At 48.2% G+C, this 24,597-nt stretch overlaps 1 protein-coding gene across 1 annotated transcript in view; it reads right to left on the bottom strand.

Annotated features, from left to right (window-relative positions):
- c1h12orf43 (chromosome 1 C12orf43 homolog) overlaps positions 1-24,597 on the bottom strand; it is a 48,380-nt gene that overhangs the window by 5,594 nt on the left and 18,189 nt on the right. Inside the window, exons 3-5 of the mRNA XM_038791540.1 lie at positions 19,244-19,342; positions 10,928-10,989; positions 9,973-10,063 (exon numbers count right to left, since the gene is read on the bottom strand). Of these exons, the coding sequence (XP_038647468.1) occupies positions 9,973-10,063; positions 10,928-10,989; positions 19,244-19,342 (252 nt within the window). The remainder of the gene's footprint in view (positions 1-9,972; positions 10,064-10,927; positions 10,990-19,243; positions 19,343-24,597) is intronic.

The following is a 24,597-nucleotide window of genomic DNA, read 5'->3' as shown; positions in this document are numbered from 1 at the left end:
GTGGGAGTGACTGACCGGGTTCAGGTGGGGGTGTAAGAGTGAATGGGTGCGGGTGGGGTGGGAGTGACTGACCGGGTGGGTGTGTGGGAGTGACTGACCGGGGTGGGGAGTGACTGACCGGTGGGGTGTGGAGTGACTGACCGGGTGGGGGAGTGACTGACCGGGTGGGGGGTGTGGGAGTGACTGACCAGGTGGGGTGTGGGAGTGACTGACCGGGTGGGGGTGTGGGAGTGACTGACCGGGTGGGGGTGTGGGAGTGACTGATGGGTGGGGGTGGGGGAGTGACTGACCGGGTGGGGGTGTGGGAGTGACTGACCGGGTGGGGGTGTGGGAGTGACTGACCGGGTGGGGGTGGGGTGTGGGGTGACTGATGGGTGGGGGTGTGGGAGTGACTGACCGGGTGGGGGTGTGGGGAGTGACTGACCGGGGTGGGGGTGTGGGAGTGACTGACGGGTGGGGGTGTGGGAGTGACTGACCGGGTGGGGGTGTGGGAGTGACTGACGGGTGGGGTGGGGGTGTGGGAGTGAGTGACTGGGTGTGGGAGTGAGTGACCGGGTGGGGGTGTGGGAGGGACTGACAGGGTGGGGGTGTAACTGACCGGGTGGGGGTGTGGGAGTGACTGACCGGGTGGGGGTGTGGGAGTGACTGACCGGGTGGGGGTGTGGGAGTGACTGACTGTTGGGTGTGTGAGAGTGAAGGACTGGCTGAGCGAATGGGTGTGTGGGGTGAGTGCGAGTCCGCCTTACACCCAGTCTCAGTTTTCTCATTCACTCTCACCGCTGCACACCAACACAGACGCACACACCCACCCTCCAACATTCTGCTCATTTTTATCACTTACTCTTTTTTAACTCAACAATTTATTGCTACGGCAGTTTTTTTCATTTACATAGAACATAGAACAGTACAGCACAGATCAGGCCCTTCGGCCCTTGATGTTGTGCCGAGCATTGTCTGAAACCAAGATCAAGCTACCCCACTCCCTGTCATTCTGGTGTGCTCCATGTGCCTAAACAATAACCGCTTGAAAGTTCCTAAAGTGTCCAAGTCCACTATCACAGCAGGCAGTCCATTCCACACCCTAACCACTCTCTGAGCAAAGAACCTACCTCGGATATCCCTCCTATATCTCCCACCCTGAATCTTATAGTTATGCCCCCTTGTAACAGCTACATCCACCCGAGGAAATAGTCTCTGAACGTCCACTCTATCTATCCCCCTATCATCTTATAAACCTCAATTAAGTCGCCTCTCATCCTCCTCCGCTCCAAAGAGAAAAGCCCTAGCTCCCTCAACCTTTCCTCATAAGACCTATCCTGCAAACCAGGCAACATCCTGGTAAGTCTCCTTTGCACCCTTTCCAATGCTCCCACATCCTTCCTATAATGAGGTGACCAGACGGCACACAATACTCCAAATGTGGTCTCACCAGGGTCATGTATAGTTGCAGCATAACCCAGCGGCTCTGAAACTCAAGCCCCCTGTTAATAAACGCTAACACACTATAAGCCGTCTTCACGGCTCTATCCACTTGAGTGGCAACCTTCAGAGATCTGTGGACATGAACCTCAAGATCTCTCTGTTCCTCCACATTCCTCAGAACCCTGCCATTGATCCTGTAATCCGCATTCAAATTTTTTCTACCAAAATGAATCACCTCGCACTTATCAGGGTTAAACTCCATCTGCCATTTTTCGGCCCAGCTCTGCATCCTATCAATATCTCTTTGCAGCCTACAACAGCCCTCCACCTCATCCACTACTCCACCAATCTTGGTGTCATCAGCAAATTTACTGACCCACCCTTTAGCCCCCTCCTCCAACTCATTGATAAAAATCACAAATAGCAGAGGACCCAGCACTGATCCCTGTGGTACACCGCTGGTAACTGGTCTCCAGTCTGAAAATTTTCCATCCACCACCACTGTCTTCTATGTGATAGCCAGTTACTTATCCAATTGGCCAAATTTCCCTCTATCCCACACCTCCTTACTTTCTTCATGAGCCAACCATGGGGAACCTTATCAAACGCCTTACTAAAATCCATGTATACGACATCAACTGCTCTACCTTCATCTACACACTTAGTTACCTCCTCAAAGAATTCAATCAAATTTGTGAGGCAAGACTTACCCTTCACGAATCCGTGTTGACTATCCCGGATTAACCTGCATTTTTGCAAATGGTCATAAATCCTATCCTTCAGGACCTTTTCCATTAACTTACCGGCCACTGAAGTAAGACTAACTGGCCTATAATTACCAGGGTCATTCCTATTCCCTTTCTTGAACAGAGGAAGAATATTTGCCACTCTCCAGTCCTCTGGCACTTTCCCCGTGGACAGTGAGGACCCAAAGATCAAAGCCAAAGGCTCTGCAAACTCATCCCTTGCCTCCCAAAGAATCCTTGGATATATCCCATCTGGCCCAGGCGACTTGTTGACCCACAGGTTTTTCAAAATTGCTAATACATCCTTCCTCAGAACATCTACCTCCTCCAGCCTACCCCCCTGTATCACATCCACAGGCCTAAGCCTCCCATCTCCATCATGAGCCCTGCCGATACGTTTGCCGCACCACCCCCTCCCCGACTGGGCCAGCAAGCGCAGCTGGGACCTGTCTACCTTCGGTTCCAACATCATGTTTCAATCCCCCCCCCCCTATGAATCAGCTCATGGGTATCCAGACCGCGATGGCATCCAGCACCCTCTTCACAAGCTCCGCATCGTCCCAGTTGGGGCCATGTTCACAACCCAAGTATGTGCAAGGTAGGTGGATTGAACATGCTAAATTGCCCCTTAATTGGAAAAAAATGAATTGGGTTCTCTAATTTTTTTTTTTAATCAGCACACATTCCAAGAGCCCAGAGAGAGACTCCACTTCCTCCTGACGTCAGCGTGCTGACCCAGGAGAAGATATTTTTAAAAATTCAATGCAATCTTCCTGCCTGAAACTATGGCGGAGAACAAGTCACGCACCCTGAACTCTGACATCACGTGCTCTCGGTGCGATTGCTATCCCTCCATTTTGTCAGCAGCAAACAAGCAACAGAACTTTAAAATTTAAAATGGATTGTTTTGTAATAAGAAAGAGAGGGCCAGAGACACAAACAGGCCAGGATCTCACAACTAAACCTGCTGGAGAGAGTGGCTCAGGAGAAACCACAGCAGGACAAAACTGTGTGGTATGAGCTGTTCAGGAGAGACTACAACAGGACAAAGCAGTGGTGGTGTGAGCTCTAGGACTTCTGATGAACTCATCCAGAAATTGTAACATTGAATGACAAAGCAAGTGAGATTGTGAGGACCAAACAGGCTCACCTGTCGCATTAAAGGTAAGCAAAAATGATGGGTTGTGACAGTCGGCCGGCAAGGGTCCTGAAGGTTGGCCGGTTGGTAAAAATGGGTCCCCGGAAAAAACGTTTGAAATACACTGTCCTAGACAAAGCAGTCTGCTTGATTTGCATCCCATCAACAACCTTAAACATTCACTCCCTCCCCACATGGGCACCAGTGGAAGGCAGCAGTGTGGACCACTCACAAATTGCATTGCAACAATGTACCAAAAGCCTCCTTTGACACCATCTCCCAAAGCTGTGACATAGAGCATCAAGAAGAACAAGGGCGGCAGGTAAACGGGATAAAAACTGGATAAGTTTCCCTACATCGCGCATCATCATGCTGACTCGGAAACACCACTTTTCTTTTACTGTTGTTGCGTAAAAACCCTGAAACTCTTCCCTAAGGGCACTGTGGACATACCTACACTGCAGCTGTTCAAGGCCACAGCTCTACACCACCTTCAAGGAAAATTAGGGATGGGTCATAAATGTGATGGAATACTCTCTGCTTGCCAGCGAAGCCCACATTCCCTGATCAAATATTTTCTAAACTGGCCTGTCCTATATGTGACTCCAGACCCACAGCATTGGGGCGAGTATTAACTAATCTCTGAAACAGCCCTGGAGGCCACACAATTGCAGTCAAAAAGACAGCCCACGACCACTTTCTCAAGCAAACTTAGGACTAGGCAATAAATGCTGAGCTCGTCACGATAGAACAAAGAAATCAGGTCATCAATCTCATTGCTGTCTGTCGGGAGATTGTTGCCTAAAATGTTGATTGCCGCATTTCCCATTCTGCAACAGTGATGAGGCTTCAAAAGTACTTGATTGGCTGTAAAATACTTTTAGGCATCTTGTTGTCCTAGGAAAGGTGTATAAATGCAAGACCATCTTTCTTTTTCACTATTAAGTATTGTTAAATGACAATTACAGTTCTCAGTAGTACCAGCGGAAACTTCATCATCTCCATTCACTTTGAAGTTGAAAGATTAGATTTTTTGAGGGTTGTATTTCAATTTCCTTCTGATTTCCCTCCCCCGGCCTCAATGCAAATTCATCTTTGATCCCCAGTCATTTTGATCTTCCACACTGAAGAAGCTTTAAAGCAGCAAGTGCAAGCACTATGCAGCATATGGGTGGCAGCCAGTATTGCTACGCAACAGTCATCAAAAAGTCAGGCAGCTTGCATTTAAACAGTGACACCAAAAGATTGCCCAACAATCCATCATGAACAAACAGAAATAGACAAGGTTTAGCTGTGACTTCTTTGTTTGCTTTAGGCTTCCCAGGGACACCATTTCCTTAAATCGACGTGGTACACAAAGATATTTAAAGATGGAAAATTGCTACTAGAACATAGAACATAGAACAGTACAGCACAGAACAGGCCCTTCGGCCCTCGATGTTGTGCCGAGCAATGATCACTCCACTTAAACCCACGTAACCCGTATCCCAACAATCCCCCCATTAACCTTACACTACGGGCAATTTAGCATGGCCAATCCACCTAACCCGCATATCTTTGGACTGTGGGAGGAAACCGGAGCACCCGGAGGAAACCCACGCACACACGGGGAGGACGTGCAGACTCCACACAGACAGTGACCCAGCCGGGAATCGAACCTGGGACCCTGGAGCTGTGAAGCATTGATGCTAACCACCATGCTACCGTGAGGCCCCTAAACTACTAGGTTCACAAAAAGTCCTTTTACGTCAACAAACCCCATATTTCTGAATTCAAAAACACGTCGACGGTAAAGTAGGCTCGTGTTATTTGTAGCTAAATAAGATTAGAAAACACTTACATAAAATGAAAATAGGAACATGTCTCCCAAGTGTCTTAGTGAATCCAACCCAACTTGCATTAATTCAGCACCTGCTGGATTGGATTGGATTGGATTTGTTTATTGTCACGTGTACCGAGGTACAGTGAAAAGTATTTTTCTGCAAGCAGCTCAACAGATCATTCAGTACATGGAAGAAAAGGGAATTAAACAAAATACATGAGAATACATAATAGGGCAAATCAAGATATACAATGTAACTACATAAACATTGGCATCAGTTGAAGCATACAGGGTGTAGTGTTAATGAGGTCAGTCAATAAGAGAGTCATTTAGGAGTCTGGTGACAGTGGGGAAGAAGCTGTTTCTGAGTCTGTTCGTGCGTGTTCTCAGACTTCTGTATCTCCTGCCCGATGGAAGAAGTTGGAAAAGTGAGCAAGCCGGGTGGGAGGGATCCTTGATTATGCTGCCCGCTTTCCCCCGGCAGCGGGAGGTGTAGATGGAGTCCATGGATGGGAGGCAGGTTTGTGTGATGGACTGGGCGGTATTCACGACTCTCTGAAGTTCCTTGCGGTCCTGGGCCGAGCAGTTGCCATACCAGGCTGTATTACTATTGCAGTCCATGTGGTGCAGGAGCACCCACAGTGCTGTTACGGAGGGTTTTTTATGTAGTAAAATCCTCTAACAATGTCTACTTTCCAAATAGCATATTTCACAAACCTATTCCTTTTTGGAGGAAAACATTCTTCCCTACTTCCCGACTTTCAAACGATGTTTGACAAGGTGCCGCATAAAAGATTGGTCCAGAAGATGAGATCTCAGGAGGTTGGGGGTCAAATACTAGATTGGATTGAGGACTGGCTGACTCAGCCGGGCCCTGGATGGGCCACCGGTAGTGCTAGTTAATGTGTACGCACCCAACTGGGACGACACAAGCTTCATCAAAAAGACCATCGCAGAAATTCCTGACATAGCGACGCACCGACTAATCATGGGGGGGGGGGGGCTTCAACTGTGTACAGGATCCAACAACTGACAGATCAAACCCCAAAATGGGGAAAACCTCAAGCTTGGCAAGGGAACTCGGTCACTTTATAGAACAGATGGGAGCGGTGGACACCTGGAGGTTCACCCACCCAGGGGAGAAGGAGTTCTCCTTCTTCTCCCCAGTACACAACGTATACACCAGAACTGACTTCTTTGTGGTGGGGACAACGGTGCTTCCGGGGATAGACAAAGTGGGATACTCCGCAATTGTGATATCAGACCACGCTCCACACTACATGGACGTGAGGCTGGAGACGGGCAGGGCCCAACTCCCCACATGAGGTTGGACATTGTCCTACTAGCTGACAAGGCCTTCAACGAAAAGATATCGTGGGCCATAGCAGAGAACAACCAGAATGGGGAGGTCTCACCCTCCACGTTCTGGGAAACGCTAAAGGCCGTGTTAAGAGGGGAAATCATTGCTTTGAAAGGGCGAAGAGATAGAGAGGCAAGGGCGGCTAGGCAGCAGCTGGTTGACTCCATACTGGAGGTAGACTGTAAATACTCCGAGGCCCCAACTGTAGAGCTCCTGGGGGTGAGGAAAGAGTTACAAAGGAACTTTGATCTGCTCTCCACCAGGAAAGCAGTGCATCAACTCCACCAGGCACGTGGGACCCGATACAAACACGGAGACAAAGCCAGCCGCCTGCTGGCACACCAGCTGAGAAAGCGAGCAGTCACCAGAGAAATTGCACAAATCAGGGATACTCGGGGCACATTAGAAACAGAACCAGAAAAGATCAACAGAGCCTTCAGGGCCTTTGACCAAGGGCTGTACACCTCAGAGCCCCCAAGGGGGGAGTCCGGGATGAAATGGTTCCTTGATGGACTGGACATTCCAGTCGTGGGCGAGTGCAGGAAACGGGGCTTGGAAGCACCACTAGCACTGCGAGAGATCATGGACAGCACTAGCTCCATGCAGGCAGGGAAGGTGCCGGGACCAGACGGGTTTCCGGCAGACTTCTACAAAACATTTGTGACAGCACTGGCCCGCACCTGACTCGCTGGCTAAGGGCACACTGCCACCCACGCTAGCACAGGCCTCAATCTCGCTGATACCCAAGAAAGATAAAGACCCAAAGGAATGTGGGTCATACAGACCCATCTCACTGCTGAACGCAGATGCCAAAATACTGGCCAAGATTCTAGCCAAAAGGCTAGAAGACTGTGTGCCAGAGGTGGTAGCAGAGGACCAGATGGGCTTTGTCAAAGGTAGACAGCTTACTTCAAACATTAGGCGCCTGCTGAACGTGAAAATGACCCCATCCGGGGAGAGAAGACTAAAGGTGATCATCTCCCGAGACGCAGAAAAGGCCTTCAACAAAGTCAAATGGAAAAACCTCATACAGGTACTGGTGCGGTTCAGACTTGGAACAGGGTTCACCTCCTGGGTAAAACTCCCATACAACGTTCCCATGGAGAGCGTACGGACAAACAACACCAACTCCCAATACGTCCAGCTGCACAGGGGCAGACAAGGATGCCCACTGCTGATCGCTCTGGTGATCGAGCCACTAGCAATTGCGCTCAGAGCAGCAAAAGGCTGGAGGGGGATCCAAAGGGGCGGCAGAGAGCACAGAGTCTCACTCTATGCAGATGACCTGCTCCTCTACATTTCGGACCCACAAAGCAGCATGGGCGGAATCATCACATTCCTGAAAGAGTTTGGCGCCTTCTCGGGCTACAAACTCATCTTGAGCAAAAGCGAGATCTTCCCGGTACACCCACAAGTAGGTGGGGCAGCACTAACGAGACTGCCGTTTAAACAAGCCCCACACAAATTCGGCTACTTGGGGATCCAAATAGCCCATGAGTGGAAAGGGATTCACAAATGGAACCTCACCAGTCTGACAGAGGAAGTAAAAAAGGACCTGCAAAGATGGAACACACTCCCATTCTCCCTCGCGGGAGAGTCCAGATGATCAAAATGAACGTGCTGCCCAGGTACCTCTTCCTACTCAGATCCATTCCGATCTACATCCCCAAGGTCTTTTTCAAAGCACTGGACAAACTAATCACGGAATTTGTATGAGGGGGATGAATGCTCGGATCCCAAAGAAGGTCTTACAAAAAACAAAATCCAGGGGGGCTAGCCCTCCCAAACCTACAATTCTATCACTGGGCGAATAAGGGGATGGATCAAGGAGCCAGAAGCCGAGTGGGTGCGCGCGAAGGAGGCCTCTTGCAGGGGGACCTCCCTTCGGGCCCTCGCCACGGCGGCACTCCCATCCCCACCCAAAAAACACTCCAGCCCAGTGGTGATAGCAACCCTCCAGTCCTGGAACCAACTACGGCAGCAATTTGGCCTGACCAAAATGTCGGACAAAGCTCCCATCTGCAACAACCATAGGTTCACACCAGCGCTGACTGACACCACCTTCAAAAGATGGGGACAGGACGGCGGGACACTGACAGTCAGGGACCTATACATGGACGGCAGGATCGCACCAATGGATGAACTGACAGAGAAATTCCAGCTAGCCAGGGGGAACAAGTTAAGGTACCTGCAACTCAAAAACTTCCGACGAAAGTAGACAAGGACATACCCACAACCGCCATGACAGACATTACAGGAAGAGTTACTGGACGCAAGCATACTAGAGAAAGGAAACTGTAGCGACATATATGACTGACTGGTAGAAGGGGTCGAAACCGTACTGGACGCAACAGGAATGAAATAGGAGGAGGACCTGGGGATCGAAATAGGGTGGAGACTCCGGAGCAAAGCACTGCATATGGTCAACGCCACTTCCACGTGCGCATGGCTCAGCCTGACGCAACTAAAAGTGGTACATAGAGCCCACTTATCAAGAACCTGTATGAGTAGGTTCTTCCCGGAGGCGGAGGATAGATGTGAGCGGTGCCAAGGAGGCCCGGCCAACCACGCCCACATGTTCTGGTCTTGCCCCAGCCTCGTGGAATACTGGACAGCCTTCTTCGAGGCAATGTCCAAAGTGGTGGGGGTTAGGGTGGAGCCATGTCCAAAAGTGGCGGTCTTCGGGGTTTCAAACCAGGCAGATCTATTCCTGGGGAGGAGGGCAGACGGCATTGCCTTTGCCTCCCCGATCACCCACCGTAGAATCCTGTTCGGCTGGCGGTCAGAAGCACCACCCAAAGCAAATATACTTTGTTCAAAACCCCAATAAAAAACATTTAGAAAAAAAAGATTGGCTGACTGATGAAAAGCGGAGGGTCGGGTTAAACGGCTCCTTCTCTAGCTGGCGAACTGTAACTAGCGAGATGCCGCAGGATTCAGCCCTCGGACCTCAACTGTTCAAATCTATATAAATGATCTGCAAGCAGGGACATAGTGTAACATAGCAAAATTTGTGGATGGTACTAAAATAGGTGGAATGAGGAGATAGAGATTTCACAGATTGATATAGGTAGGCTAGGAGAATGGGCCAAAATTTGGCAGATTGAGTTTAATGTGGATAAGTGTGAGGTTATCCATTTTGGCTAAAATAAGAGTCAGGCAAATTATTATTTAAATGGAAAGCAGATTCATAATTGCGACTGGGCAGAGGGATCTGGGTGTCTTTGTCCTGGGATCAATGCCAAGGCTCCAGGACACATGCACACACAAGTTGTAGCTCTGACTCCATTGGATCTTCAAAACAGTTTTGGACAAAACCACTCAAAACTCCCACCCTGCTCTCACTCTGGGGTTGCACTAATTTCCAAGCATCAAAATGGGGCCACAGTGATAAACGTTTGGTCTGTCATATCCTCTTTAACGCACTCCTTTGCCAAACTCCCAATATGGCCTAGAAGCAAATCTATGAGAAATTGGACATTACCTTGAACTGGGTGGAGGTTTCCATTTAACTGGAGACGAGGATTCTATGTTTCCATGATCTTCTGGTACAGATGTAGAAAATAAACGAAAGCCTGCAAAAAAATTCTTAAATTGAGGCACAACAAATCTTTTTTCAAAAAACAACAGCATCATTGAGATGAAAGTCTTTTTCAGTTGGCTCTAAGATTCTTACACAAATGAAGTTCTGACAGATATAATTCAGTCAGTATGAATTGTGAAGCCTAATTCGCGAGTGGCCATGGGATGGATAGTATGGGAATTGGAACCACGTCACACTGTGCAATATTTGTCCTCAGGAATGGACTGCTCACTGTATCCTCCCTGGATAACAGTATTTGAAAGGAAATATGTTTTATTTCCCAACCTCAAAGACTCAAGAATATAACATTCACATTTAAGAAAAAACAATGATCATACAATGGGATACTAGAAATTAATTTTGTCATCTAAAATAAAGGTTATGTTGAGGCTGCATGGCAGCAACTCGTATAGCATAGAATTTACAGTGCAGAAGGAGGCCATTCGGCCCATCGAGTCTGCACCGGCTCTTGGAAAGAGCACCCTACCCAAGGCCAACACCTCCACCTTATCCCCATAACCCAGTAACCCCACCCAACACGAAGAGCAATTTTGGACACTAAGGGCAATTTATCATGGCCAATCCACCTAACCTGCACATCTTTGGACTGTGGGAGGAAACCGGAGCACCCGGAGGAAACCCACGTACACACACGGGGAGGATGTGCAGACTCCACACAGACAGTGACCCAAGCCGGAATCAAACATGGGACCCTGGAGCTGTGAAGCAATTGTGCTATCCACAAGGCTACCGTGAGCAGAGGCCATTCATCCCCAACAGCCTGCTCCTGTTCAATACGATAATGGCTGATCTTCTACCTCAATTTCTTAGTGTGACCAGGAGTTAATCAAATTACCTTCACCATCATCCTCGCCTTGATGCTGTGGAAAGGGCTCAGAATTGTCAACAGTTATGATACTGAAAAGTAAAAAGAAGCTGCTATTAAAATCACTGAATATAATTGAATTGCACCTCTATACACATAGGGTGGAATTTAATAGAAACATTTCAAAGTTCATTTGTGGTTGTTTTGCAGGGAGTTTCCCACGGCCATCAAACGATACTTAGTCACTTTTTTGGGCCCTGGGGTGCTTCTCGCTGGTTTGGTCCACACTTAGAATTATTTTCAGCACTGGGGAGCTGAACTCAGAGGTGGGACTGCCATTTGGAAAGAGTGCCCTGATAACCAAGCACTCTCACCCATGGGAAATGTCACCTTCCACACACATGAAGATTAGCCTCCCACCCCAAAGTGAAGACACCCCGCTATGAGGTCTCTGGAGGCCTCCCTACAGGCCCCCTCCCAGCTTCCAGGACCCCAAACCTATCACCACTCCCCAACTTCCCAGAGGCCCTTACTTACCTGTCCTGCACCCACCCACCCTTCATATCCCCTTCCATCCTCCTTTCTTGGGCATGCCCCCCCATGGCAATGCCACCCTGGCATCTGGGCACCCTTTCACTGCCATCCTGGCACCCTGAAGAGGAAGGAGTGGAGTGGGGGGTGGCCGGGTGTGGGAGAGGAGAATGTGCTGGTGACACAGGTGACTTTGTGGCTGGGTGCAGACAGGAATGGAGGAGACAGTCATTTTGGGTGGGCCCGGACAAGAGGGAGGCCTGGAGATAAGGACAATTTTGTGTCAGGTTGGGATGGCTGACCTTAATGGAGATAGGGGTTCAGAAACCCCTGGTGAGGATAGTGTTGTGGAATGTGCATAAGTCCCGGTTAAACATTCTAGGGTGTTCACACACTTGAAAAGTTTAAAGGCAGGTGTGGGTTTCCTGCAGGAGGTTACCTGTGGGCGAAGGATCAGACAAAGTTTAGGTGGGGCAGAGGTTCCACTCAGGGTTCAATTCCAATGAGAGGGATCTCGATTTTATTTTTGTGAAAGGGTGGTATTTGTGGTGGCCAGTGAAGTGTGGGACACGGGAGGGAGGAAGTGATGGTTGCGGGGTCTTGGCGAAGGTCAAGTTGTTTTAGTGAACCTATATATGCCCAAATGGGACAACTCGGAATTTGTTAGGAAGACTTTGGTGTCCATCCCAGATCTGGATTCACATAGATTGCTCATGGGGGATGACTTCAATTGCATGTTAGATCCCAGGATGGACAGGTTGAGCGATAAGGTTGAGAGGGCAGAGAGACAGAGGTTGGTGGATGCCCTTGCGGAAGTGGAACGACGATACTCGGTGGCCCCGTCAGGGAGTTCTTAGCAGAAAGGAAGAAGCTATAAAGGGAGGCTGATCTAATGACAACCGGGAAGGTGGTGGGCCAGATTTGTTGCTCAAGGGGGTGCTCTATGAGTTGGGGAGAAGGCCAGCCGCCTGCTAGCCCTTCAATTGAGGTGACAGGCAGCCGCGCGGGACGTAGCGCAGGTGTTGGATGGGGGAGGAGGATTGATAACGATGCCGGAGAAAATTAACAAATCATTCGAGGCCTTCTATTGGGGGCCGTATAGGTCAAAGCCCCGAAGGGAGGACGTGAATATGGGGCACTTTTTAGATGGGTCAGTATTCCGAGAGATAGAGAGGGGAGGAGGAAGGGACAGGGATTGGAAGCGCCACTGGGACTGCAGAAGATAATGGAATGCATTGGGTTGATGCAGTCGTGGAAGGCACTGGGGCCGGTTGGCTTTCTAGTAGAATTTTATAAACAATTTTTGGCAGTATTGGTGCCCCATCTCCTAGGGATGTATAATGATTCGTTGGCACGGGGGGAGTTGCTGCCGACGCTGGCTTTTTTAATAAATTTAGATTAGCCAATTATTTTTTCCAATTAAGGGGCAATTTAGCGTGGCCAATCCACCTACTCTGCACATTTTTGGGTTGTGGGGGCGAAACCCACGCAGACACGGGGAGAATGTGCAAACTCCACACGAACAGTGACCCAGAGCCGGGATCCAACCTGGGACCTCAGCGCCGTGAGGCGGATGTGCTAACCACTAGGCCACCATGCTGCCCTGGCCATCAATCTTTTTGATCCCAAAAAAGGATACGGCCTAGTGGAATGCGGGACTTATAGGCCCATCTCCCTGTTAAACACTGATATGAAGCTGCTGGCTTAGGTGCTGGCTAAGCAGTTGGAGGGGTACATGCCAGAGGTGGATCAGACAGATTTTGTTAAGGGGCGGCAGTTGTTAAGCAATATTAGGTGAATGCCCAGGGCAGGAATGCTAACTTGGCAGCCCTACCATTCAAGCTGGCCAAAACAAGGTTTTGGTATTTGGGAATTCAGATGGCCCATGACTGGGTCTGATATTGATACAGTTTAAGGTGATCCACAGGGCCCATATGACTCAGGCTCGTATGAGTGGGTTCTTCCTTGAGGTAGAGGACAAATGCGAGGGCTGCGCAAGGGGCCCCTCTCTTGCCCGAAACTAGGGGGTTCTGGATCTTGATCTTCAAGACACTGTTGGAGATCGTGGGGATGAGGATGGCGCTGTGTCCATTGGTGGCAACCTTTGGAGTCTTGGAGCTGCCAGAGCTACTAGAGGCAAGGGGGGCCAATGTTGTGGCCTTCACCACACTGATTGCGCAGCGGCAAATTCTATTGGGGTGGAGGTCAGCGGCACCATCTAAGATGTTGGTGTGGTTGGGGGATGTGGCGGAGTTCTTACAATGGAGTAAATTAAGTTCGCTCTTAGAGGGTCAGAAGAAGGAGTTAATGCATGATGTAGGCTGCATTTGTCTATTCAAGGATGTTTGTTGCCAGCGGGAAGGAAGGGGGTTGGGGGGGGGGGGGGGGGGGGGGGTTGTGTTAGTTAAAGGGAGAAAAAAAAAGGGAAAAATGACAAACTGTTCGCAATTTGGTTATATCTTTTGCTGACTGTGATTTGTTGATTGTTTAACACAAAACATTTATTTCACACTGCTACTTTGCAGTGGTGATGCAAATTGTGTTTTCCAAAAGATAGGATGCTGACATCAGTCCAAAAAGACATTCTGTCAACCACACAATTTAGAAACATAGTGTATTAATTTCAATGCTGGCGTGATGCCAGGTACGTAGGCCATAGGTCCCAATGATTGGCTAATCGAATCAAACAATGTATTCCCTCGGCTGTTTGTAATAGGCAGAATACAGACCCTACACTCAAGCATCTCGTGCTTGCAAAATATCTACTATTAGATACGAGTCAACGATTGGACAGCACTTGCTGAAAAATCCTGAGTACGTGTAATACCTACACTAACAAGCAGTCAAACTTGTAATGTGGTTCATTTACACTTGTTAGAAGTGAGATACAGGGACCCATTCTCTGCAAACAAAAGGAATATGTTCAAGCCTTGCACCTTTTTCGTATTACTTGGAAGCATGGGGAATCAATGGCTCCTGTTGGTTTCTCTATATCAAAACCTTGGCCAATCAGAGTTGACTTGCCAATGAATTAGCACCCTTTTCCATGTGGGATAAGTTGTTGTGATTGTTTGAAATTTTGTATTCTTACATCCATCCTGGTGAGTGCAAGATGTGAACCTTTGGCAACATGTCTCTGTTTTCAGTAATAGTCAAGTTTTATCATACCAAGTGATCGTTCATGTCCATCATGACTGCAATGACTGACAGAATGACACAAAAAGTAACAGTTAGAACCCATGCTGCTTGCAATTGCTTCTGATAAATCCAGTATCAAAAGCAGCAATGATGGCTGAAATATTAAAGGTTTCTCTGAAACCTACAGATGTTATGTGCATGTGTTACAATACTTGCTCTCTTACAGTTTTACAGCCAATAGCTGTCATTCCCAGTTGAGGAAACTGTGTCTGTGCATTGGATGGAACATTGTACAGAAGGATAGTCAACCCCAGGAAAGAGCTACTCGCACTGTAGTCCGTTTGTTTTCAGTTTAAATCATTTATTTTCAGCGATCAGTAAACGGTTTATCATTTAACACCTTGGTTCGACACAGATGAATTTTGATTTCTTAAAACAAATACATCTTGCCTTTCTCACAGCATTGTTGAGTTCCATTTTGAAACTTAAGTGAAGGAAGGCAGTTTCCATCTTAGCCCATCTATATTTAAACCACACTAACTTCAAGGCCAAAATCTTTTTTGTCACACAGGGACACTCCATGAGGAAAATCAGCACATGCACCAGGTCCCACATGTTTTAAGGGTCCAAATGGCAAACTGGACTTTTATATTGGCTTTGAGTGGAGAGTAGATTTTTTTATTCTTGAATGAGAAGATATAAGGATCATAGAATGATTATGGCGCAGGAGGAGTCCACTTGGTCCGCTCTGTCCAAGCCAGTTCTCTACAAGAGCCCTACTCCCTTGACCTTTCCAATTATCCCCGAGATATTTTCCCCTTCAGGTGCTTATCCAATTATCTTATGAAAGTGTGCTTTAATCTGCCTCTATCATACTCTCAAGCAAAGCATTCCAGGTCCCAACTGTTGACTGAAAAAGAAGCTTTGCCTTGTGTCTCCGGTGATTCTTTTGACAATCTGTTTTCTCCGTTCCTCATCTTTCCACCAATTGGAACCATTTCCTTCTGTCTACTTTGGCCAGAACCTTCATGATTTTGAACATTTCTAAGAAATTCCCCATCATTTTCTCTTCTCTTAGGAGAGAAAACTCTAGTTCACTAGTTTTTCCAAGTAACACCCCTCAAACCAATCTTATAAATCTTCTCTGGACCCTCTGCAAAGCCTTCACACCTCTGAAAGACGCGGCGTCCAGAAATGAACACAATAGGCTGAACCAGTGTTTTATAACGGTTCATCATAACCTCTTTCCTTTTGTACTCTATGCCTGTATTTAAAGTCCAGGATCCCGTATACCTTTTAACCACTTTATCAACCTGCCTTGCCACTTTCCATGATTTGGTCACAAGTCCCTCTGCTCCTGCACCCCCTTTAGAATTGCACCCTTTATTTTATGTTGCCTATCCCCATTCCTCTTAACAAAAAAGTACCACTTCACACTTCTCTGCATTAAATTTCATGTGCCATGTGTTTCCCCATTCCAGAAGCTTGTCTACATTCTCTTCAAGTCTTTCACCATCCTCCTCACAGTTCATAGTGTTTCTAAGTTTTGGTTCATCTGAATATTTTGAAATTGTGCCCTGCACACCCAAATAAAGATCATTCAGATGGATCAAGAAAAGCAGTGGTCCTGGTTTCCACCCTGGGTTCCCCCCACTCTATGGGGGCGATTCTCCGAGCCCCTGACCGGGCCGGAGAATCGCCGCAACCGCGCCACGGCGCCCCGACACCAGTGCGCGATTCTCCGAGGTGCAGAGAATTGGCGGCATTTGCACCAGCATGTTTGGCGCGGCGCTGGCATCGGCGGGGCCGCCGATTCTCCGGCCCAGATGGGCCAAGCGGCCACTCCGATACGAGAGTCCCGCTGGTGCCGTTCACCCCTGGTCGCTGCTGGCGGGAACTCTGAGGGAACAGTCGGGGGGGGGGGGGGGGGGGGGGGGGTCCTGTGGGGGGCCCTCCGATGGGGTCTGGCCCACGATCGGGGCCCACCAATCGGCAGGCCAGCCTCTCCCCCCCCCCCCCACCGCCCCGGGCCTACTTCCTGGCGCGGTGGACCCCTGAACACCGACCCCACGTTGGTCGGGGCCGGCGCGCAAAAGAAGTCCCCTGCGCATGCGTCGGTTGGCGCGGCCCAACTGTGTATGCGCGGGTTGGCATGGCGCCAGGAGGCTGGAGCAGTGTGAACCGCTCCAGCGCCGTGCTGGCGAATCGTACGTGACTGGGCCCGGTTCGCGCCATCGTGAAACGCGTCGGTGTTCACGAGGGTGCAAACTCTTGGGCCCAATATTGGAGAATCGCCCCCTATACCTTTTTCTCGTCCAAAAAAGAGCCATTCACCACTTCTCATATTTCCTATCACTCAGCCAACTACATATCCATGCTGCTCGTCTTCCTTTTAGTCCATGAACTTCAGCTTTGCGGGCATGTCTATAATGAGGCACTTTATCAAACGTCTTTTAGAAGTCGTGTAAATCACATCAACCACACTATCCAATCAACCCTCTTCGCACAACAAAAACTCAATCCAATTAATTAAACAGCAATTGCCTCCAACAAATTTGTGTTAGTTTTCCTTAATTAATCCACACTTTCCCAAGTGGGAAGCACAGTGGCACAGTGGTTAGCACTGCTGCCTCACTGGGACCCGGGGCACCAGGAACCCGGGTTCGATTCCGGTCTTGAGTGACTGTCTCTGTGGCGTTTGCACGTTCTCCCCGTGCCTTTGTGGGTTTCCTCCGGGTGCTCCTGTTTCCTCCCAGTGTAAACATGTGCAGGTTAGGTGGATTGGCCATGCTAAAAATAACTCCTTAGTGTCCAAGATGTGCAAGTTCGGTGGTTTTATATGGACACCATGGGGATAGGGCGAGGGCGGAGGCGTGAGCCTAGGTAGGTTGCTGTTTCGGAGGGCCGGTGCACACTCAATGAGCTGAATGACCCCTTTCTGCACTGTAGGGATTCTATAGAGTCTAAGTGAGTGTAAATTTTATCCATTTCTAAAATATTTCTGACCACTGAGGTTAAACAGGCTGACCATGGCTGACTCCAGTATCATAGGAGGATTGGAATATTCTGCCCAATATCTTCACAATTTCCACCCTTACTTTCTTTCATCAAGATGCATCCAATCCAGTTCTGGTGACTTAGGAACTTTTAGGTGCAGCCAGCTTTTGTAACTCCTTCTCTTCATCAATTTTCAGCTCATCATCGGGGGAAAGAACTACTCAGCAATGTAATCTTGATTGCCGTGCTTTTGAAGATGGGGGGGAATAATTATCCTTTTATACAGTGAAATAGGATCTAAAATGGATACGCTTCTTGCACAAAGTCTCACACACTGAGGTTTTGTTTTGCTAATTAGTCCACAATATTTAAATGAATCAAATTCCCAGGATGTAGAGACTATGCATACATTTTTCAATTTGAAAAAAAAACCCGAGTGGACAAGTTGTGATGGTCTCTCTTGGCCCCAAAAATGTTGCTGTCCCGCCCAAAGGTAAATAATAGAATGAAGTGGATATTAAATTCCACCAGTCGCTAGTGCAAATATTACTTCTGAATACAATCAAACGCATCCTAGATTTGCTTTGCAAAACCAAGTCTCGATTGCCACAAAAAATATTTTGCATAACCAAATGCAAATAAACAAATTCTCCTGTACATACAAAGTTAATATGATGTGTTCTCTATTTTGGTTATTGGTCTCTTTCAGCTGTAGAACCAACTGCTTTTATATAGTTCCAAGATGTATCGAAATGCCCAAAGATGCTTCACAGGGTCATAATGAGAAACAATTTGACACAATCTTTACAAGAAAAGGAGCCCTTAGGAGAAGTGATAAAGAGGTATATTTCAAAGAGTGTATTAAGGGAGCACAGGTGGAGAATAGAAGTTTAGGGAGGGAATTCAGAGGGTAGGGTCCAGACAGCTGAAGATACAGTCACCAATGGTGGGGCATATGAAGAAGAGGATGCACAAGAGGCTAGAATTGGAAAAACACCAAGTTCCGGGAGGGTTGGAGGAAGTTACAGGCATTGGGAGGGCAAAGAACATGAGGGATTTGAATAGAAGGATGAGGATTTTTACAATCGAGGCATTGGTGGTCCAGGGCAGAGCACCAATTAAGAAATCCGCTGCGCACTCAAGTGGAGACAAATGTCATCTAAAGCTGCTATCTGTATAAGTATATAAGTATTACAACTTCTACAGCATCCTCCCAGCAACAGAAACCAGGCACTGCAATGAAATATCATACTCTTAATTTACTGACACATCTGAAATGGCAGATATTTCTACATTTACAGACCTAAAACATAAAGAAGCAGTTTTCCAATTTTGATTAGTTTTCGACAAATTTTCCAAACAAGAAAGGTCCATTCCTCTTGGTGGCTGTTCTTCTAGTGTAAGCAGAGGAATGCTTACCTCCAGGAAGAGACTAGGGAGCCCCCCTGGGGGGGGGGGGGGGGGGGGGCATATAAGGCTCTGGGCCAAGTGCTAGAAATTGGGATTAGAATAGTTAGGTGGCTGCTTTGACCGGTGCAGATTCAATGGGCCAAAGAACCTTTTCTGTGCTGTAGACCTCTGGAGAAACAAATAGCAGGCTACCCTGGGAAAGCAGATTGACAGATATACTGGTTACATGCACTACCAAGAGTTCACTGCAAGAGTATTCATTCTTCTTACCTATCTAACAATTCACCCAGCCTTTTAGCAACATGGCATCGGAATTCAGGTGTTGTCTGCAGCTCATTTCCATCATTCTGGTGCTCATCTACTTTCTGCCTGCGGGAGAGGACAAAACAAGATCTCACTGAGGAACGCTGCAGCCACTGTGAATTCACAGGAATGCTTGAGGACTTTGTTTGCATTAGTGCATCAGCAAATATTTGGAACTAGTACTGAAATTGAACTCCAATTACACAAATTAATTCTGTAAATCTGCCTAGTTCAAATTTACAACGCTCATCTACTGAAAAATACAGAAAACCAATTTCATAATGCTACATTAAATGCGTATTTTGCACATTTTTGGAAAAGGTAAACCTCTTGCATTCTCATAGTATTACAGTAATATAGACCACGCAGCGTAATCAGGCAAACATTGATAGCAAACAAAGTGTTCTTAAAGAAGTAGACTTTAAGGAGAATCTTAAAGAAAGAGATGGAGAAAGAAAAGTTAGGACAGAATTCCAGAATGGTCTGCACAGCTGAGTGCATGGCCACCAATAGTGGGGTGAAAGGAGATAGTTCTGGAGGTTACGGATGGGGAAAGGCATAACCACAAAGGGATCTGGATGAGAGGCTGAAAATTTTAAATTGGAATTGCTGGGGACTGTGGTGAAATGCATCACTGTAGACACACAAGGGGTTAATGTAAGTACACATAGACTAGCTAGACACTAGAGGGAGCACCAGAGACATGACACACAGACACCCAACCAATAGGTCACTAAGATAGAACATGACCAATGGGCATTCATGATACACACAGAGGTGACACTACCACAGGGGGGCATTACACCAACCCATATATAAAGGACACAGCACACATGATCTTCCTCTTTCCAGTGGAGACACTCAGTGAATACAGACACAGAGTTGATTCAATATCACACCCATCACGTGGATTGTAGCAGACTGGTCTGTCAGTCTGAGTAGCTATAGAAGGATTAACAGTAGTGGCGAACCCAAGTAGGAGAATTGTAAATAGTTCAATAAACATGTTGAAGTTATCTCCACGTCTGAACCTTCCTTTGTCAGAGTGCACATCAAGGAAGCAGCTTATGCTACGCTAAGAGCATAACAAGACAGGGACAGGGATGCAAAACAGGTCAATGAGCACAGGTTGTTGCAGGAGCACGATTTGTTTCCAGTTAGGGTATGGCAGAGTTTTGCATAAGCTGCAATTTATGGAGGACTGTATGTTCTATATTCTATGTTCTATGAAAGGAGGCAGGCCAGGGGAGCATTAAAGGTGGCAAATGCATGGTTTAGAGCAGGTATGTCAAAAGTACGGCCCGGAGGCTGGATGCAGCTCACAGAGCCCTGCTCTGCAGCCCGCGAAAAGTGTGAGTGTTAGGTAGCAGAGAATGAGTGAGTGTGCGCAGGGATGGCAGACAATGAGTGAGTGTGTTTGGAGGTGGCAGAAAGCGAGTGAGTGAGTAAGTGCTTGCAGGTTTAGCAGAGAGTGAATGAATGTGTGTAGAGATGGCAGCAAGTGAGTGAGAGTGTGTGGGTGTAACAGAGTGAGTGAGAGATTGTGTGGGGGTTTAACAGAGAGTGAATGAGTGTGTGTAGAGGTGGCAGAGAGTGAGTGAGAGTGTGTCGATGTAGCAGAGCATGAGTGAGTGTGTGTGGGGGTGGCAGAGCGAGTAAGTGCTTGCGGGTTTAGCAGAGAGTGAATGAGTGTGTGTAGAGGTGGCAGTAAGTGAGTGAGTGTGTGTGGGTGTAGAAGAGTAAGTGAGTGAGTGTGTGTGGGCGTAGCAGTGAGTGAGTGAGTGTATGTGGGTGTAGCAGAGCATAGGTCAGTTTGTGTAGCAGAGAGTGAGTATGAGGGTGGCAGAGAATGATTGAGTTCATATGGGGTGGCAGAGAGTGAGTGTGAATGGGGGGGTGGAAGAGAGTAAATGAGTGTGGGAGTGGCAGAGAGTGAATGAGTGCTTGCAAGTTTAGCAGAGAGTGAATGAGTGTGTAGAGGTGGCAGTGAGTGAGAGTGAGTGTAAAGGGGTGGCAGAGAGTGTGAATAGAGGTGGTAGAGAGTGAGTGTGTGTTTGTGGGGTTGGCAGAGAGTAAATCAGTGTGTACGGGGTGGCAGAGAGTGTATGTGTGAGGGGGTGGCAGAGAGTGTATGTGTGAGGTGGTGGCAGAGAGTGAGTGAGTAAGTGTGTGTGGGGGTGGCAGAGAGTGAGTGAGAGTGTGTGTATGGGAGTGGCGGAGAGTGAGAGTCTGGTGGGGGTGGCAGACAATGAGTGAGTGTGCGGTGCTGGCAGAGAGTGAGTAAGTGTGTGTGGGGATTGGCAGAGTGAGTAAGTGTGTGTGGGGAGTGGCAGAGTGAGTACGTGTGTGTGGGGCGTGGCAGAGAGTGAGTGACTGTGTATAGGGATGGCAGAGAGTGAATGTGCGTGAGCGAGGTAGAGAGTGAATGTGTGTTTGTAGGGTTGGCAGAGAGTAAATCAGTGTGTACGGGGTGTGGCAGAGAGTGTGTATGTGTGAGGTGGAGAGTGAGTGAGTGTGTGTAGAGGTGGCAGAGAGTGAGTGTGTGCAGGAGGTGGCAGAGAGTGAGTGAGTGTGTGCAGGGGTGGCAGAGAGCAAGTGTGTGCAGGGGTGTCAGAGTGTAAGTGAGTATTTATGGGGGCAGTGAGTAAATGTGTGTGTATGGGGGTGGCAGAGAGCGAGTGAGTGTGTCTGGGTATAGCAGTGTGTGTGTATGGTGGGTGGAGAGAGTGAGTGAGTGAGTGTGTGGGTGTAGTTGCGTGTGTGTGGCAGAGAGTGAGTTAGTGTGTGCGGGTGTAGCAGAGATTGGCTGTGTGTGGGTGTAGCAGAGAGAGTAAGTGTGTGTGTATAGCAGAGAATGTGTGTGGTGGGGTGGAGAGAGTGAGTTAGTGTGTGCGGGTGTAGCAGAGTAAGTGAGTGTGTGTGGGTGTAGTTGTGCAAGTGTGTGCGCACGTGTGTGTGTGTGTGGCAGAGAGTGAGTTTGTATGGGGGTGATGGTGAGTGAGTTAGTGCGTGCGAGTGTAGCAGAGAGTGAGTGTGTGTATGTGGAGGTGGCAGAGAGTGAGTGTATGTCGATTGATTGGAATAGGAGCTGAGCAGGGAAGACAGTAGAATAGCAATGGCAGGGCAGCATGGTGGCGCAGTGGGTTAGCCCTGCTGCCTCACGGCGCCGAGGTCCCAGGTTCGATCCCGGATCTGGGTCACTGTCCGTGTGGAGTTTGCACATTCTCCCTGTGTCTGCATGGATTTCGCCCCCACAACCCAAAGGTGTGCAGGGTAGGTGGATTGGCCAAGCTAAATTGCCCCTTAATTTAAAAAGAAACAGCAATGGCATGGGTTTTTGGGGATGATTAGGGAGGCACAGCAGAAATTCATCCCAAGGAGGAGGAAACATGCTAAGGGCAGGATAAGGCATCCATGGTGGATGAGGGAAGTCAAGCATAAAAGCAAAAGAAAAAGCATACAAAGTGGCGAGGATTAGTGAGAAGCCAGAGGATTCTGCTTCGATGTCTTATGGTCTTATGGGTGTACCAGAGTGAGTGAGTGTGTGTGTGGGTGTAGCAGAGAGCGTGTTTGACTGTGTATATAGGGGTGGCAGAAAGTGAGTGTGTGCGTGGCAGTGTCAGAGAGTGGGTGAGCATGTAAGGGGTGGAATAGAGTGAGTGACTGTGTGGAGGGTGGTAGAGAGTGAGTGAGCGTGTGTAGGGGTGGTAGAGAGTGAGTGTGTGTGTGGGACGAGGCAGAGAGTGATTGGATGTGGGGGTGCCAAAGAACGAGTGAGCGTTTGCAGGTGTAGCAGAGTGACTGAGTGTGGGCAGTGAGTGTTTGTGTGTGTAAAGGGGTGGCGCAGACTAAGTGAGTGTGTGTGTGTGTGTGTGTGGGGGGGGGGGGGGTGGCAGAGTGAGTGTCTGCAAGCAGGTGAATGGGTAGGTTTGAGAGATACGGTGGGTGGGTTCTTGTGAGAGGGTGGCAGAAGATGAGTGTGGGGGTGGCAGAGAGTGAGTGAATGTGTGTGGGGGTGGCAGAATGAATGAGTGTGTGTATGTGTGGCAGAGTGAGTGAGTGTGTGCAGGTGTGGCAGAGAGTGAGTGAGTGTGTGCGGGTGTAGCAGAGAGTGTGTGTGGGGGTGGCAGAGAATGAGTGCGTGGGGGTGGCAGAGTGAGTGTCTGGGAGCAGATGGATGGGCAGGTGTGAGAGGTGTGGTGGGTGGGTGCTTTTGAGAGAGTGTGGATGGCTGAGTGGGATTGAGAGACTGATTTTACATGGGTGAGTATGTGTCTGCCTTACGTCCAGTCTAAGGTTTCTCACTCACTCTTCACACCCTACACCAATATAAATATACGCAGCCACTCACTCACCCACATACCCTGACTATATATTTTTTTTGAAACTTAACTATGACATTGCTGTTCTTTTGGTCAGCAATTGTTATTTTCCTTCAAACCTCAACTTTTATTACAAATTGAGTTTAACTTTATGTTAAACCTAGTCTTTCTGAAATTTTCTCATGGGCCCTTGAGTGAGGAAATATGGAAATGTGGTTCCTCAGGCGAAAAAGTTGGTCAAGCCTGGTTTAGAGTTTTGGAACCAAAGGGGCTGTCAACCAGGTGATGACAGGCAATATTATGGAAGTGCCAATGGGCAATCTTTGGAGAAATTATTTTTTTAAATTAATTTACGGGATCTGGACATCGATGGTTAGGCATCTATTGCCCATCCCTAATTGCCCTTCAAGTGATGGTGAGTTGCCTTCTTGAATCGCTGCAGTCCCTGAGGTATAGGTACACCCACAGTGCTGTTACAGAGGGAATTCCAGGATTTTGACGGCGTGACAGCGAAGGAACGGCAGTATGTTTCCAAGTCAGGATGATGAGTGACTTGGAGGGGAACCTCCAGGTGGTGGGGTTCCCAGGTATCTGCTGCTCTTGTCCTTTTAGATGGTAGTGCTCGTAGATTTGGAAAGTGCTTCAAAAGGAATCTTGGCGAGTGCCTGCTGTGCATCTTGTAGATAGCAGTCATGGTGGAGGGATTGAATGTTTGTGGAAGGGGTAACAATCAAGCAATCAAACATGGAATCCGAAGCCTTTTTTTTCTGTCGAGCGGTCAGCTGAACTCTTCAATGTCATTGTAAGAGTCCTTCCTGATGATTCCCTTACTTCCCTTTCTGTATTTTTGCTGTTATCATTTTTGATCCATGGATGCTAATGGACATGTATCTTTAAGTCAAGCAGCAGAGAGAAGGAGGAATTCAAGAAGTTGCAACATAATAAATGGTGCTGCTAGCTTTGAACAGCAAGACCCAGACTCCTCGGCACCCGAGAGAT

The sequence above is a fragment of the Scyliorhinus canicula genome, chromosome 1 (assembly GCF_902713615.1).
Source record: "Scyliorhinus canicula chromosome 1, sScyCan1.1, whole genome shotgun sequence".
Lineage (NCBI taxonomy): Eukaryota > Metazoa > Chordata > Chondrichthyes > Carcharhiniformes > Scyliorhinidae > Scyliorhinus > Scyliorhinus canicula.
Note: the sequence above shows the minus strand (reverse complement) of the source record. Positions and strands in the feature narration are given on the sequence as shown.